This window comes from Staurois parvus, unplaced genomic scaffold, assembly GCF_062004578.1.
Source record: "Staurois parvus isolate SC_StPar_1 unplaced genomic scaffold, SC_StPar_1.0 ptg001756l, whole genome shotgun sequence".
NCBI lineage: Eukaryota > Metazoa > Chordata > Amphibia > Anura > Ranidae > Staurois > Staurois parvus.
In genome coordinates, this window is record NW_028319552.1 from 482,048 (window position 1) to 499,211 (window position 17,164).

The 17,164-nt window shown below is 47.3% G+C and overlaps 1 protein-coding gene across 2 annotated transcripts in view; it reads left to right on the forward strand.

Annotated features, from left to right (window-relative positions):
• The window catches only part of COL20A1 (collagen type XX alpha 1 chain), a 146,940-nt gene that overhangs the window by 59,343 nt on the left and 70,433 nt on the right, over positions 1-17,164 (forward strand). For both annotated transcript variants that reach the window (XR_016308755.1, XM_089663720.1), the window contains exon 21: positions 5,838-5,976. Coding sequence is in view for 1 of the 2 variants with exons in the window: in XM_089663720.1 (XP_089519846.1) it covers positions 5,838-5,976 (139 nt within the window). In the remaining variant the exon portion in view is untranslated. The remainder of the gene's footprint in view (positions 1-5,837; positions 5,977-17,164) is intronic.

The following is a 17,164-nucleotide window of genomic DNA, read 5'->3' on the forward strand; positions in this document are numbered from 1 at the left end:
GGTCCCTAACCCTCAAGGGGGGTACAATCTAAGGTCCCTAACCCTCAAGGGGGGTACAATCTAAGGTCCCTAACCCTCAAGGGGCGTACAATCTAAGGTTCATCTTTAACACGTCTCGCTTTACTGCATAATTTGTTGCGGTGTTTTAACACAATTCAGGGGTGTATTTAAAAAACAAATTCATCCTGCAAAACTTCAAGGTGAATAAGGGCAAAATGAATGTTATTAGACTACTTTCTCTGCAGGTCGAATGTTTATTTGATCATGCAGAATAGAGCGAATCAGGCGGATACCACCTCTAGGTGGTGCATACTGTCATACAAAAATGACTTCTCTACGTTGGTCGTTCTAGTCGGCCGGCCATCTAGTGGCCATATTGGGGTATGTTCCGGATTCACTCCATGAAAGAATCACATCCGGCCTGGAGCTAAAATAGCCAAATAAAATTCAAATCAGTTTTGCAGGACGAATATCCCTTTTTGTTCAATAAATACAATAAAAGTGTGAATAGGCCCACAAAGACAACAACTGTCGGGAGTCAAGCTTTGGTAGAACACCATTTTCTCTGGTGCGGTCCATTTGGGGACGTTCCCTTTAAAGCAATGTGTGGTCTTTTCTTGTTGCATTGGAAGGACTGGGCAGCCATGTGAAGTCGGGAGTCAGACTGAACAATTGCGATTCCCCTGCGGAGCGCAGTCCAGCGCTCCCATTATCAGGCATACAGAGCGCTGTACCCTCTGGTGCGTGACGCCGCGGCGTCCGGTGTATGGCGGAGCACTGACCCATCACCACTCTGTCTGGGAAGAACACAGCTCTGTCATTGATTGGCCGATCAGAGATTAATTGGGGTTATCCTGCAGATCAGGATTGGATGATTGTGTGTGCTCGACAGTAGGACCTGTCGCTGACATGCAATCACATCGCTGCACGGCCCGGCCTCACTCCCCGTCTCTGATATTGCTTGTAGCTGGACTCCGGGCTGACATGACGGATGCAAATCAACTCAGGAATTGTGAACCCCTTCAGTACCGGGCACCTTCACCCCCTTCCTGCCCAGGCCAGTCTTCAGCTTTCAGTGCTGTCACACTTTGAATGGCAGTTGCGCAGTCGTGCAAGACGGTACCCAAATTATATTTTTATCATTTTTTGAGACAGGCAGAGCTTTCTTTTGGTGGTATCATCACTGGGGTTTATTTGTTGCTAAACAAACAAACAAACAAAACAAAAGGCTGAAAATTAAAAAAAAAAAAGTTTTTCGCAAATAACTTTTTTTCTTTCTTTTTCTGCTGATGAGGCTGCACTGATGGGCACTGCTAGGCTGCACTGATGGGCAATTATGAGACTGCACTGATGGGCACTGATGAGGCAGCACTGATAGACTGCACTGATGGGCACTGATTAAGAGGTACTGATGAGGCTGCACTGATGGGCACTGATAGGCTACACTGATGGGCAATGATGAGGCTGCACTGATGGGCAATGATGAGACTGCACTGATGGGCACTGATGAGGCAGCACTGATAGACTGCACTGATGGGCACTGATTAAGAGGTACTGATGAGGCTGCACTGATGGGCACTGATAGGCTACACTGATGGGCAATGATGAGGCTGCACTGATGGGCAATGATGAGACTGCACTGATGGGCACTGATGAGGCAGCACTGATAGACTGCACTGATGGGCACTGATTAAGAGGTACTGATGAGGCTGCACTGATGGGCACTGATAGGCTACACTGATGGGCAATGATGAGGCTGCACTGATGGGCAATGATGAGGCTGCACTGATGGGCAATGATGAGACTGCACTGATGGGCACTGATGAGGCTGCACTGATAGACTGCACTGATGGGCACTGATTAAGAGGTACTGATGAGGCTGCACTGATGGGCACTGGTAAGGCTGCAATGATGAGCACTGATGAGGCTGCACTGAGTGGGCACTGATAAGGTTGCACTGATTGGCACGAATGAGGCTACACTGATAGGCTGCACTGATGGACACTGATGAGCAGGCACTGATGAGGCTGCACTGATGGACACTGATGAGCAGGCACTGATGGACACTGATGAGCAGGCACTGATGAGGCTGCACTGATGGACACTGATGAGCAGGCACTGATGAGGCTGCACTGATGGACACTGATGAGCAGACACTGATGTGCACTAATAGGCTGCACTGATGGCACTAATAAGCTGCACTGATTGGCACCGATGGGGCTGCACTGATTATCAGTGCCCTGATAATCAGTGTAAATGTGTCCTGTCGGGATTGCCAGTTATCAGCTTTCCTTTCCTCACACAGTGACAGCACATAAGGAAATGAAATTCTGATAACCGTCACGTTTGTTTACATGGGATCACCTGTGATTGAACACTGCCGATCACATGGTAAAGGCCCACCGTGATTGAACACTGCCGATCACATGGTAAAGGCCCACCGTGATTGAACACTGCCGATCACATGGTAAAGGCCCACCGTGATTGAACACTGCCGATCACATGGTAAAGGCCCACCGTGATTGAACACTGCCGATCACATGGTAAAGGCCCAGCGTGATTGGACACTGCCGATCACATGGTAAAGGCCCACCGTGATTGGACACTGCCGATCACATGGTAAAGGCCCAGCGTGATTGGACACTGCCGATCACATGGTAAAGGCCCACCGTGATTGGACACTGCCGATCACATGGTAAAGGCCCACCGTGATTGGACACTGCCGATCACATGGTAAAGGCCCACCGTGATTGGACACTGCCGATCACATGGTAAAGGCCCACCGTGATTGAACACTGCCGATCACATGGTAAAGGCCCACCGTGATTGTACACTGCCGATCACATGGTAAAGGCCCACTGTGTTTGGCCCTTTACCTAGATCTGTGATCAGCTGTGTCTGAAGGACATTGCAATCACAGAGCGTGTGCGATGCATGCCTCGGGGCGCAGTTCTTGGAGGAAGTCTATGGGCGCCCTCCCAGAACTAGATCTCCCCTCTGTAGCTGTATTTCGGCTATAGTGAGTCGGGAAGCGGTTAAATTGTTTGGGTTTTTTTGCACACAGTGTGTGCACCAGCCCATGTACAGCAGAGCTCAGACTGTAAAAGGGAAATGCAGCACAAGGAGACAGCCAGATGTGTTGACAGGAGGAGAGAGCAGAGTGACAGAGGAATAAGCTCATCAGTCCGCTGTCCAATCACAGGCTGGGGGTGGAGCCAGGACAGATCGGAACTATGATGCTGTCCATCATAATACATGGAATACCTAAGACATCTAGTGGCAGGAAAGAAGTATTACGGATGCAGCTCTGGATTGAAAGCGAGTATCTGAGCAGTCGCCTGTGCTATCAAGGGACACGCTGATAGGAGGAGAGAGAGATGAGCTCATCCATCTGCTGCTTCTCCTTTCACTGTCCAATCACAGGTTGGGGAGGGCCAAGACCTAAGAGTGTTAACGAGATGCAGCAGAACAAAATCAAGTCCCTTCCCTTGCCAGGCAGGGCTGTGCTGTGTGGCAGAGCTGTGTAGATCTCAGGACTGGATGGACAGAAATGCAACTCCTTTGGCAGGTAATACCCCCCCCCCCTTCCTATATACTGTAGGTTTTGTAAGCCTAGTAGAGACGCCCTTCGCTGTGCAGATTCTCTGTCTGGTAGATGATGACCCCCAATTAAATAAATAAATAAACCGGGAGGCCCGTTGCCAAATTGGGAGGCAGCCTTGTTAAATTGGGGTCAGCCGGCAATTCTGCGCGGAGATGGTAATCATTGCAGATGGCGGAGTGTTATAATTACCCCGGTGTCCGATGAAAGGCGCTACTAATGAGGGCCGGATGAGTCGCCGAGGGAGAGGCGCGGAGAGCGCCCTTTGAAGGAGAGACACCCGTCTGAGCGCCGTCATTAACGGGAACAATGGCCATTGTCTTCTCCTCCTCGCCGCCACCGCTTCAGAAGACGGGCGCCATCAGAGCGTCGCAGATCAAACCGCGGCGGCTTCAGAAGGGCCCATAAAGGCAGCTGGCGGGGATAGGAATGGGAGAGATGACATTGCCGGTCACAGGAGAAAATGCTAGTTCCCTGGCTACGGTGAATCCGGCATGGGAATGTTCGGTGAAAGTCTCCTTCGCTGCTTTATAAATACGCCCCTTAGTGTGCGCAGCCTATGGCATCGGGGTGCGCACCCCGAAACCCAAACTCACATACGCCCCTTTCTGATTGCCCTGCCTGCAGATTCAGAGTGAAGGAGAAACGCTTCCACGCTTCTCCCACTTAGTGGGAGATCCTCCCCTTCTCCTCATTGGCACACTGAGCAATATTAGTAATGTACACGGGGTGATTAGGGTGCGCCCAGGCACAACCGGCACACCCTGTGCGCACACCGATGACTTTGTATCAGAAACAACTACCTTTTGGTAATAAAACACTCTTTTCATTCTTTGGTCCTTCAATGCTGATCTCCTGCAGCCGATTTGCAGCCACTTCCTGTTTCTATGCACTCCAGCCATGGCTCCATGGCATTTCTCAGGTCGGGTTTCTCCCCCCCCATCCCCTCTCCCAACACAAATCCCACTCTTAGCATAACCCCCCTCAAATTTCCCCTCCCAGTATCCATCTTATCCCCCCTCCCAGTACAAATCCCCCCCATCCCCTCTCCCAACACAAATCCCACTCTTAGCATACACCCCCTCAAATTTCCCCTCCAGTATCCATCTTATCCCCCCTCCCAGTACAAACCCCCCCCCCATCCCCTCTCCCAACACAAATCCCACTCTTAGCATAACCCCCCCTCAAATTTCCCCTCCAGTATCCATCTTATCCCCCCTCCCAGTACAAATCCCCCCCATCCCCTCTCCCAACACAAATTCCACTCTTAGCATACCCCCCCCTCAAATTTCCCCTCCCAGTATCCATCTTATGCTCCCTCTCAGCACAAATCCCCCCTATCCCCTCTCCCAACACAAATCCCGCTCTTGGCATAAACCCCCCCTCTCATATTTCCCCTCCCATTATCCATCTTATCCTCCCTCCCAGTACAAATCCCCCCCATCCCCTCTCCCAACACAAATCCCACTGTTAGCATAACCCCCCCCCCCCTCAAATTTACCCTCCCAGTATCCATCTTATCCCCCCTCCCAGTACAACCCCCCCTCATCCCCTCATCCCCTCTCCCAACACAAATCCCACTCTTAGCATACCCCCCCTCAAATTTCCCCTCCCAGTATCCATCTTATCCCCCCTCCCAGTACAAATCCCCCCCCCTTATCCCCTCTCCCACCACAAATACCACTCTTAGCATAACCCCCCCCCCCATCCAATTTCCCCTCCTAGAAAATACTTACCCTATGCCACTCCAAATTCTTCCTTTCAACACAAATCCTCTCCCCCCAAATCTCCTTGCGGTGCCCCCACCTCACATGATACTACAGTGCCCAGGGCGGCTGCCCCTCCTGCCCACCCCTTGTCCCGGCCCTGCTGCTCCGGATCAGCGACTTGGAGCCGGAGACAGCCAGGTAATTGGCATTTCCAGGAGGACAGTAATGGCAGTCCCACCCATAGACTGATTGGGTTTCCATCTGTTTAGCTCATTGCAGGTCGGCGCTGGAGTGCAAATTATAGGCAGCTCCTGTGGCTGGGTGGCTGGCCTCGCCCTTCTGAATTTCTATGCCTCGCTATTGGCCTACAGGGGTGTTGATCACAGCAATGGGCCAGTGGTGAGTTGAAGAGGGCGGGAGTAGGCTGTAGGGTGTGTGACATCCAGGATACATGCCACATATGTCCTCATTTGTTTGTCTTCCCCCTTAAATTCCCCTCCATGCTGATTTCCCGTCTCTTCCTATAGGCTACGACATGATGGTGGTCTTCGGACTGTATGACAAGCTTTACTCCTCCATCAGCGGGGTCTCTCTGGACGCCTTTGTCCTAGGAAGGTCCAGGATTTATACCGTGGCAGAGAACGCCCAGCTCACTGTATGGACCAGGTAGGAAAACTGAGATCTGTGTCACAATGTGCATTAGAAGCTGCAGCAATCAGATAGAGCGCGCCTTATTTCCTGGCTGGAGGACATCCGGCATCATCTAGCACTTTTCTCCCCAACATGCCCGTCCCTGTCCCCGCCCCTCTCAATACCTATCATGCAAATACAGCCTGTCAAGGAACGCCCACCAATGCAGGCTGATACCCGCCCATCAAGGCATTTCGATATTTGCACGAGTGCACCTGAGAGCCAGCCCACTGCTTGCATCAGGACTTAAGGGGTCTTCATAGGGGTGCTGTGATGTGGTCAGGAGGCTGTGTACGTCAACCTGCCAGCCCCTTCCCACTGGCCATGATCTGCCTACATTGCAGAGAGAAGCACAGAGACCCAGTGATGAAGTCACTCGACCTATAATAAGGTAAATAATAAAAATGTGCAAATTTACAGTTTTCATCAGAGTGTTTCCAGGGAAACAGATTCAAGTTCAGCTTTTACAAAAGGCTGGGGGGGTGGGGTGGCCTCGAGTGACCGCACCTGGACAACTGGTGAATGGTCATAGCGTGTCTTTTGTTGTCATGGCAGCACATATACTGAAGTTATAAACTGACCTCCTGAAATTATACGTTCGCTTTTTTTTTTTTACCTGCAAAGTTTACTGCTAGCTATTTCCACTAAGAATTGAATGGCAGTCGCCAGCTCAGGGATTCATCCATTTCACCTGCAAGCCAGTCCTGATTTTGTTGAATTTGGGTAACTGTCCATTGTCACCAGAAAAGGATGGATGGGGGGGGGGGGGTTTACTAAAACTCAGAATCTGGTGCAGCTGTACACGGGAACCATGTAATAAAAAATGCAGCGCTAATAAATAAATAAAATAATAAAGTGACAAAGTGATAGGTTTAGGCGCCTATAAGGTGCTAAAATATTGTGATTAAAAGTGCTGTCAATATCTGACGAAAGGTTCAGTGAATGGATAATTATCACATTGCTGACAAGAGATAAGGTGAATGGATGATAATTCTCTACGCCTACAGCCCTGGATCATGGGACGCCTGATGCCGCTCCCGCCATCTTTAATGCTGTCATCGCAGCGTGGATCAGCTTCACCAATCAGCTTCCATCTTTAGTTTGTTCAATTAAGCTTTGACAAAAAAAAAATATACTGGAAGCTGATTGGCTAGCAAGCAGAGCCGCAACAGATTTTGCGCGCTCCAGTTTTAGTAAATCTCTCCCCCACACATCACCATACAGGTTACAATCTTTGTACGCTCAACTTTAGATTTACAGAATCTTTGTAACAAGAGGACCTCCCTAATCAGTAGTAGAGTAGTGGATGGTGTTAGCCAGTAGGGCAGTGGGCGGTGTCAGTAGGGCATAATAGTAGTTCTACATAACCATTCAATACAATATAACGATCTAATACATAATAATCATTCAATACAATGTAACTATCTAATACATAATAATCATTCAATACAATGTAACTATCTAATACATAATAATCATTCAATACAATGTAACTATCCCATACATAATAGTCATTCAATACAACATAACTATCCAATACATAATAATCATTCAATACAATGTAACTATCCAATACATAATAATCATTCAATACAATGTAACTATCCAATACATAATAATCATTCAATACAATGTAACTATCCAATACATAATAATCATTCAATACAATGTAACTATTCAATACATAATAGTCATTCAGTACAATGTAACTATCCCATACATAATAATCATTCAATACAACGTAACTATCCAATACATAATCATTCAGTACAATGTAACTATCCAATACATAATAATCTTTCAGTACAATGTAACTATCCCATACATAATAATCATTCAATACAATGTAACTATCCCATACATAATAATTATTCAATACAATGTAACTATCCCATACATAATAATCATTCAATACAATGTAACTATCCAATACATAATAATCATTCAATACAAGGTAACTATCCAATACAGAATAATCATTCAATACAATGTAACTATCCCATACATAATAATCATTCAATACAATGTAACTATCCAGTACATAATCATTCAATACAATGTAACTGTCCAATACATAATAATCATTCAATACAATGTAACTGTCCAATACATAATAATCATTCAATACAATGTAACTATCCAATACATAATAATCATTCAATACAATGTAACTATCCAATACATAATAATCATTCAATGCAATGTAACTATCCAATACATAATAATCATTCAATACAAGGTAACTATCCAATACAGAATAATCATTCAATACAATGTAACTATCCAATACATAATAATCATTCAATACAAGGTAACTATCCAATACAGAATAATCATTCAATACAATGTAACTATCCAATACATAATAACACTGTTCAACAGGTAAAAAGTTTTGGGCATACAATTAGCTAATCTTACATAATTTTGGGGTGCTGAAAACGAAAATGACCCTAAAAAATATTGATTGGCTCTAGTTTCCATGATATATTCACCCATCTAATGACGTAAGCCATTCAAAATTATGATGCAACTTCAGCTGCATATTGCGCAATTGATACTGGTGACCAATAGAAAATGTCATGTATACTGAGATGATGCAATATTAGCCTTTAATTACATCACTTCACTGCATAAAAGCTGCAGTATCTGTAGCTGATTGTAGTTCGTCTTTACATTTCGTTTTATGCTTATATAGGCTACTCAGTAATGCCTGGAACTTGTGTGAATAAAGCAGATAATTTCTGCTATATCTGCGGTGAAATAACTTTTATCTCACAAAAAAGGAGGATAAGAGGAATGATTAAGAAAGCCTACAACTTGTATTTTGGCTGCAAGATAGGAGACCAGGACAAGAGCTGGGCACCACATATATGCTGCAATTCTTGTGGGACGGCACTGGAGCAATGGTTGAATGGAAAAAAGGCATCTATGCCTTTCGCTGTGCCAATGATTTGGAGAGAGCCAACAGATCATGTTAGTAATTGTTACTTTTGTATGGTGCCTCCAATTGTAAAAGGGCTAAATAAGAAGAAAAAGTTATCTGTGCACTATCCAAATATTCCATCGGCAATACGTCCAGTTCCTCATGGAGAGGGGCTACCAATTCCTAAAGCACCAGAATCCTTCGTGGTTGAGTCAAGTGAGGAAGAACCTGAAGCGTGTAGTCATCAACCGTCAACCTCACATGACCCAGACTTTCTTCCATCCACACCCACTGAACCACACCTCATTACACAAGTGGAATTGAGCGATCTTATCAGAGACCTGGATCTTCCGAAGAACAAGGCAGAGCTTTTGGGGTCAAGACTACAACAGTGGAATCTCCTAGCAAGTGATGTTCGTACGTCTTTCTACCGTCATCGTCAGAAAGATCTGATCCCATTCTTCGTCCAGGAAGGTGATATTGCTGTATGTAACAATGTTCATGGTTTAATCTCAGCCATCGGCGTATGCTATGATCCCGATGAGTGGAGGCTGTTCATTGATGCTTCAAAGGCGAGTCTTAAAGCTGTTTTGCTCCATAATGGCAATCAGCTGCCGTCAGTTCCAGTTGCTTACGCAGTTTCAATGAAAGAAACGTATGAAAACTTGAAAGAGCTTTTAAGGTGCATCAACTATGATGAACATCAATGGTCGATTTGTGGTGACCTGAAGGTGATTGCTATCCTACTTGGACTTCAAGGTGGATATACTAAGTACTGCTGCTTCCTCTGTGAGTGGGACAGTCGTGCGAGAGAAATGCACTATGCCAAAAGAGACTGGCCATTACGCCAGTCATTGCAGCCTGGAGAAAAAAATGTTAACTATCCAGCACTTGTAGACAGCAATAAGATCTTATTACCTCCATTACACATCAAGTTGGGATTAATGAAAAACTTTGTTAAGGCAATGGACAAGAATAAAGCAGGTTTCAAGTACCTGATTAGCAAATTTCCAGCACTTAGTGCTGCAAAAATAGATGAAGGAGTCTTTGTTGGGCCACAGATTCGTAAACTTATTCATGATGATGAGTTTCTTTCTCTGTTGCGTGGAAAGGAAAAGGCTGCCTGGACAGCATTTGTATCAGTGACATCAAATTTTCTTGGAAACAATAAAACACCAGACTACAAGAAAGTGGTAGAAAAACTCATCCAGACTTACAGAAATCTGGGTTGCAACATGTCTCTAAAAATTCATTTTCTACATTCGCATCTGGATTTTTTCCCACCAAACTGTGGAGCAGTGAGTGATGAACACGGAGAGCGCTTCCATCAAGACATTGCAGCTATGGAAAGAAGATATCAAGGTAAATGGAGCCCATCAATGCTTGCTGACTATTGCTGGACAGTTGTAAGAGATAGCCCTTTCCTCGAATACAAGAGAAAAGCCAAGAGAAGCAAAACCGACACAAACTGAAGACAAAACTAGTGAGAATCCTAAGTATTAAAATGATTCAACTTAGCTTATGGCTATAATTTTTCTTGGTAATCCTATGCAATATATTCTGCCATTTAGGCTTTGTTATGTAGTCAATATCACTTCCTTTATATTTGTGGAAAGACATCTATCTATATAATTATTGTGCATTATGTAGTCATTACGCCTATAGTAGAAAACTTTCCGTTTACAGAAAAACTAGAGCCAATTGACAAATTTCATTGTTATATTTGAACTCAGAATGTGAAATTCATTAAGAAATGGATCCTTTTGTTTCCAAAACTGGCAAAAAATTAAAATTTGTTGAACAGTGTAATCATTCAATACAACGTAACTATCCAATACATAATAATCATTCAATAATAAAACCTGACGACCCCTAACCCTCCCTTGCTCTAACCAAAGACAAATTTCCCCTAAACGTTAAAATAACAAAAAGAAAAAAAATTATGAAATTGTTGAATATTTTCCCTCGGAAACTTTCTGCATTCCTTCTGCCGTTCCCTCCGCCGTTCTCTCCGTCTCCTAATTGGTGATCCCCCGATGGATAGAAGCACCTCATCCTGGTGCCCTGACCGAGACCCGTCTTCTGTAACATGTAAAGTTAATTGGAAGTGTGGGCTGTACGTGTCGCGGGGAGGGGGGGGGAGCTGCGTCTTTTCATGTCCCGCGCCGTCTCCATACTTAATCCTTTACTTTTATCCTCCGAAGAGCAGATAACATTAATCTCTTTATACAGACAAATCTGCTAAACCCGTTGCCTTTCGGTGTGCAAATCCCTGAGATCTTTGTCTCCTGCGCTGACCTTTGGCCTCCTTTGAATTTGGGAAGGCTAATGCAGTGGCAGAGCGTTTCACCATCTTAAAGTGGACCCGCCATATTGGCTTTTACTCTGCACCGGCATTCTGTGCCTCGCTGTCGGAGAAAGTTCTGCCAGGCTTCTCTTTAAAGGGAAATTTCACCTGCTGGTAAGTCAGTTTTGGCACACTCAGCATCTCCTTTTTGCTCTGCGGATGACAAACCTGCTATATACACAGCGCCATCTGATGCGTGAAAAGGGTACAGCATGACCCAACCACAATGGAACAGAAGAAGAATTAAAGCACCACTCCACTGTTCAATAGCCCGATACAAGTTTATTCCAGAATGGGTCAATGGGACAGTAAAAGGAGGAGCCAACAGGTTTTGAGGGAGTATAAAAATACCCCCTTCCTCAGGGCTTGCAATAGGAAACAATGTATCAGGACCGAATTTGAAGAGTATTTTCTCCATTGTGATCATCTTCATCATAGGTCTCATCAGCAGCTGGTTTGGCAGTCATTGATTGTTCAGTCCTGACACACTGTTTTCTATTGCAAAGCCCTGAGAAAGGGGGCTGTTTTTGGACCCCTGAAAGGCATTAGTTACTGCTTTTTCGTTTTCTTACGTTCACACTTACTGGAATTAAAAAAGGGTGCTAACGCGTTTCAGAGTCCAAAAATACCCCTTCATCAGGGCTTGCAGTAGGAAACTATGAATGTTGAAATACCTTTTATTTTTCCTTTGACCCTTACTGGAATAAACAAAAAGGAAACTGACGCGTTTCATGGGTCCAAAAATACCCCTTCATCAGGGCTTGCGGTAGGAAACTATGAATGATGAAATACCTTGGCTGAACCTGAAATGTGTTAGTTACTCCTTTTATTGTTCCTTTGACCCTTACTGGAATAAACAAAAAAGTACTGACGCGTTTCACGGGTCTAAAAATAACTCTTCATCAGGGCTTTCAGTAGGAAACTATGGATGTTGAAATGCCTTTTATTTTTCCTTCAACCTTTACTGGAATAAACAAAAAGGAGTATTGATGCTTTTCATGGGTCCAAAAATACCCCCTTCATTAGGGCTTGCAATAGGAAACAATATATCAGGACCGACTAATGATTTGACCTTGAAGAGTATTTTCTCCATTGTGATCATCTTCATAGGTCTCATCAGCAGCTGGTTTGGCAGTCATTCATTGTTCAGTCCTGACACATTGTTTTCTATTGCAAAGCCCTGATGAAGGGGGTATTTTTGGACCCCTGAAAGGCATTAGTTAATCCTTTTTTGTTTTCTTCCGTTCACACTTACTGGAATTAAATAAAGGAGTCTAACGCATTTCAGTGTCCAAAAATACCCCTTCATCAGGGCTTTCAGTAGGAAACTATGAACGTTGAAATACCTAATATTTTTCCTTCAGCCCTTACTGGAATAAACAAAAAGGAGTACTGACGCGGTCCAAAAATACCCTTTCATCAAAGCTTGCAATGAGAAATGATGCGTCAGGATTGAATAATGATTGGCTGCCGAACCATCTGCTGATGAGATCTGTGAAGATGATCACAATGGATAAAATATTAATCAAGGTATAGTCATTATTCAGTCCCGATACATTGTTTCCTATTAGAAACCCTGAGGAAGGGATTGGCTGGACCTGAAATGTGTTAGTTCTTCATTGTTCCTTTGACCCTTATTAGAATAAACAAAAAAGTACGGACACGTTTCAGTGTCCAAAAATACCCCTTCATCAGGGGTTTCGGTAGGAAACTATGAATGTTGAAATACCTTTTATTTTCCTTCGACCCTTACTGGAATAAAAGAAGTGCAGATGCCTTTCAGGGTTCCAAAAATACCACCTTCGTCAGGGTTTGCAATGGGAAGCAATGTGCCTCAGCACTTCTGGCACCTCGGGTATACATGTTAGTTGGGCCTTGTACATGAGGATCGGTGGTACCCCCTTATCCACGGCCCTGGCCTCAGCACTACCGGCACCTCGGGTATACATGTTAGTTGGGCCCTGTACATGAGGACCGGTGGTACCCCCTTATCCACGGCCCTGGCCTCAGCACTACTGGCACCTCAGGTATACATGTTAGTTAGGCCCTGTACATGAGGACCGGTGGTACCCCCTTATCCACGGCCCCGGCCTCAGCACTACTGGCACCTCGAGTATACATGTTAGTTGGGCCCTGTACATGAGGACCGGTGGTACCCCCTTATCCACGGCCCTGGCCTCAGCACTACTGGCACCTCAGGTATACATGTTAGTTAGGCCCTGTACATGAGGACCGGTGGTACCCCCTTATCCACGGCCCTGGCCTCAGCACTACTGGCACCTCAGGTATACATGTTAGTTAGGCCCTGTACATGAGGACCGGTGGTACCCCCTTATCCACGGCCCCGGCCTCAGCACTACTGGCACCTCTGGTATACATGTTAGTTGGGCCCTGTACATGAGGACCGATGGTACCCCCTTATCCACGGCCCCGGCCTCAGCACTACTGGCACCTCGAGTATACATGTTAGTTGGGCCCTGTACATGAGGACCGGTGGTACCCCCTTATCCACGGCCCTGGCCTCAGCACTACTGGCACCTCAGGTATACATGTTAGTTAGGCCCTGTACATGAGGACCGGTGGTACCCCCTTATCCACGGCCCTGGCCTCAGCACTACTGGCACCTCAGGTATACATGTTAGTTAGGCCCTGTACATGAGGACCGGTGGTACCCCCTTATCCACGGCCCCGGCCTCAGCACTACTGGCACCTCTGGTATACATGTTAGTTGGGCCCTGTACATGAGGAACGATGGTACCCCCTTATCCACGGCCCCAGCCTCAGCACTACTGGCACCTCGAGTATACATGTTAGTTGGGCCCTGTACATGAGGACCGGTGGTACCCCCTTATCCACGGCCCTGGCCTCAGCACTACTGGCATCTCAGGTATACATGTTAGTTGGTCCCTGTACATGAGGACCGGTGGTACCCCCTTATCCACGGCCCTGGCCTCAGCACTACTGGCATCTCAGGTATACATGTTATTTGGCCCTGTACATGAGGACCGGTGGTACCCCCTTATCCACGGCCCTGGCCTCAACACTACTGGCACCTCGGGTATACATGTTAGTTGGGATAAATGAGTGATTTTTGTTAATATCTTAAAATAATCTTAATCGCCCTAAAATTTGACTCAAGACCTTGTAGCTAATATCAGAGTATATTGTCAAGTAATTTTCAGGTGAACAAGGTATAACAGTGAAACATTTTGCAGAATCAACAATATATAGGGATTCACCTTGAAACTGTCAAGGTCCTACCTTTTCCCTGTGGTTATGTTACTTCATGTGCTGGTGTCCATCTTGGATTCTGCTGTGCATGATGGGAGCCCTTTTATGCCTTCAGGTTTCTGTGGTCCATCCTCCAGAGGGGTGTGGCTGATGACATATAAGCCTGTGGCCCGCACATGCTCTTTGCACTTGTGTCTTGTGTCTTGGTGTCGCTGTTACTCTGTTCTGACTCTCGTGACTCTCCTGGTATCTGATTCGGCTTGTCTTGACTATTCTTTGTATTCTCCTTTGATCTGACCCTCTGTTGCTGAACCCGGCTCGTGACCTGTGATTCTCGTCTGCTGTCCTGTACTGTCCTGTCCTGTTGTTGTTGACCCCGGCTTGTCTGACTACTCTTTTGTCTCTTCCACCAGCTACACGCCATTGGCGGCGGCCATTACCGCAGCTGAGGTGTCTCGGGGGCCGCGACCTGGTTCCTGGCTGCGTCAAGTCCATCCCCACCATCAGGGGCCCTGGTGAAGGGCAGCCTGGGACTTAGACTCCGCGCCCTGAGGGACTTCGGTCTGTGGGTGGTGGTTGTCGTCAGCCAGTGCGTTACATTGTTAGGCCTGCCTGTCCGTTCCTCAGCTCCTGCCCTGACATTACACAAGTGCCATGAACCCTGACGGTGCAGGTACGCCTTCGCTCCCAATGCTAGTCGCCAGACTCGATCAACAGGATCACCTGTTGGATCAGTTCGCTCAGGCTTTGCAAACTCTGCTTGCACGCACCGCGCACCTTACTCCTGGTGTTATTAGGCCGGTTGTCGCTCCGGTGGTCGCTTCCGCTGCTGTTCCGCTTGCTGTGCCTACCGCCGCGGCTGATGCGGCACCCGCGGTGTCCAGAGGTATGACCGGTTCAGCCCCTCTTCCACAGCGCTTTGGGGGTGAGCCGAGTCAGTGTCGTGGGTTCCTCAACCAGGTGGGTATTTATTTTGAATTAATACCCCACGCCTTTCCGTCTGAGAGGTCAAAGGTGGGGTTCCTCATCTCACTACTCTCAGACAAGGCCTTGGCCTGGGCAAATCCCTTATGGGAGAGGAACGACCCGGTGATTCAAGATTTTTCTGGTTTTGTCGATGCCTTCCGTAGGGTATTCGACGTACCGGCTCGTTCCGCCTCGGCGGCCAAGCTGCTCATGACCATGCATCAGGGTTCACGGACCGTGGCCGAGTACGCTATAGAGTTTCGTACCCTGGCGGCAGAGGTCGGTTGGAACAATGAGGCTCTGGTGGCTGCGTTTTCTCAGGGTCTTTCTGACTCATTGAAGGACGAGATTGCAGCTAAGGAACTGCCTGTGGTGTTGGAGGAGCTCATCTCTTTCCTGATCCTGATTGACACCAGGCTCAGGGAGAGGCCTTCACTCAAGGAACGCCTGCGGAGGCCTTCCAATCGACTGGCACCTGCGTTTTCTGTCCCACCCGTTCCTCCCTCTCCTCCCACGCCTCCTGGGGATAGCTTGTCTGGTGGGGAACCCATGCAGCTGGGGTTTGCTCGCCTTTCCGAGGGGGAGCGGGCCGCTCGGCGTCGGGAGGGTCGCTGCCTGTACTGTGGCCTCGGTGGGCACTTTCGGCAGTCTTGTCCGGTCCGTCCGGGAAACGCTCGCACCTGAGATCATGTCGGGGACAGATCTTGGGTGGAGTTTCCTCGTCCCCGGCGTTCCGCAAGGATAAGCCACTGATCACCGTGGTCCTTTCTTGGACAGGGAGCTCGGTGACGGCCCAGGCGTTGGTGGACTCTGGGGCCGGTGGGTTGTTCTTGGACAGCTCGTTTGCTGCGCAGCACTCCATTCCCCTGCAGGCTCGTGCTGCCCCATTGGTTCTCGAAGCAATAGATGGCAGGCCCCTGCAGCCGCCGCAGGTTACCCACGAGACCCTGCCAATAGAGGTAGCCATTGGGGCTGTTCACAGGGAGTTGGCCTGTTTTCAGGTGATTTCTTCCCCACACTATTCGGTGGTTTTGGGGTATCCCTGGCTCCAGAGGCACAATCCTACCTTCAATTGGCAAACAGCCGAGATTCTCTCATGGTCTCCACAGTGTGGGGCCGGGTGCATCCGGGGGCCGGTTAAGGTATTGTGTGCCTCCTCGGACTCTGCGTTGCCCACCGACTATGGGGAATACCGGGACGTGTTCGATAAGGTACGCGCTGGTACCTTACCACCGCATCGTCCTTACGACTGCGCCATATCCCTGCAACCTGGGGCCACTCCTCCACGTGGCAGGGTGTACCCTCTCTCGGTTGCGGAGAATAAGGTCATGGAGGAGTACGTGGTGGATGCGCTTTCCCGGGGGCACATTCGTAAGTCTACTTCCCCAGCAGGAGCGGGGTTTTTTTTTGTAAAGAAGAAAGGTGGGGAATTGAGGCCCTGCATCGATTATAGGGGTCTCAATCGGATTACCATTAAAAATGCGTATCCAATTCCTTTGATTTCTGAGTTATTCGACCGCCTTAAGGGAGCAACGGTCTTTACCAAACTCGACCTTAGGGCGGCGTACAACCTCGTACGGATCAGACAGGGGGATGAGTGGAAGACCGCGTTTAACACCAGAACTGGGCACTACGAATACCTGGTGATGCCCTTCGGATTGTGTAACGCGCCCGCGGTCTTTCAGGAATTCATAAAC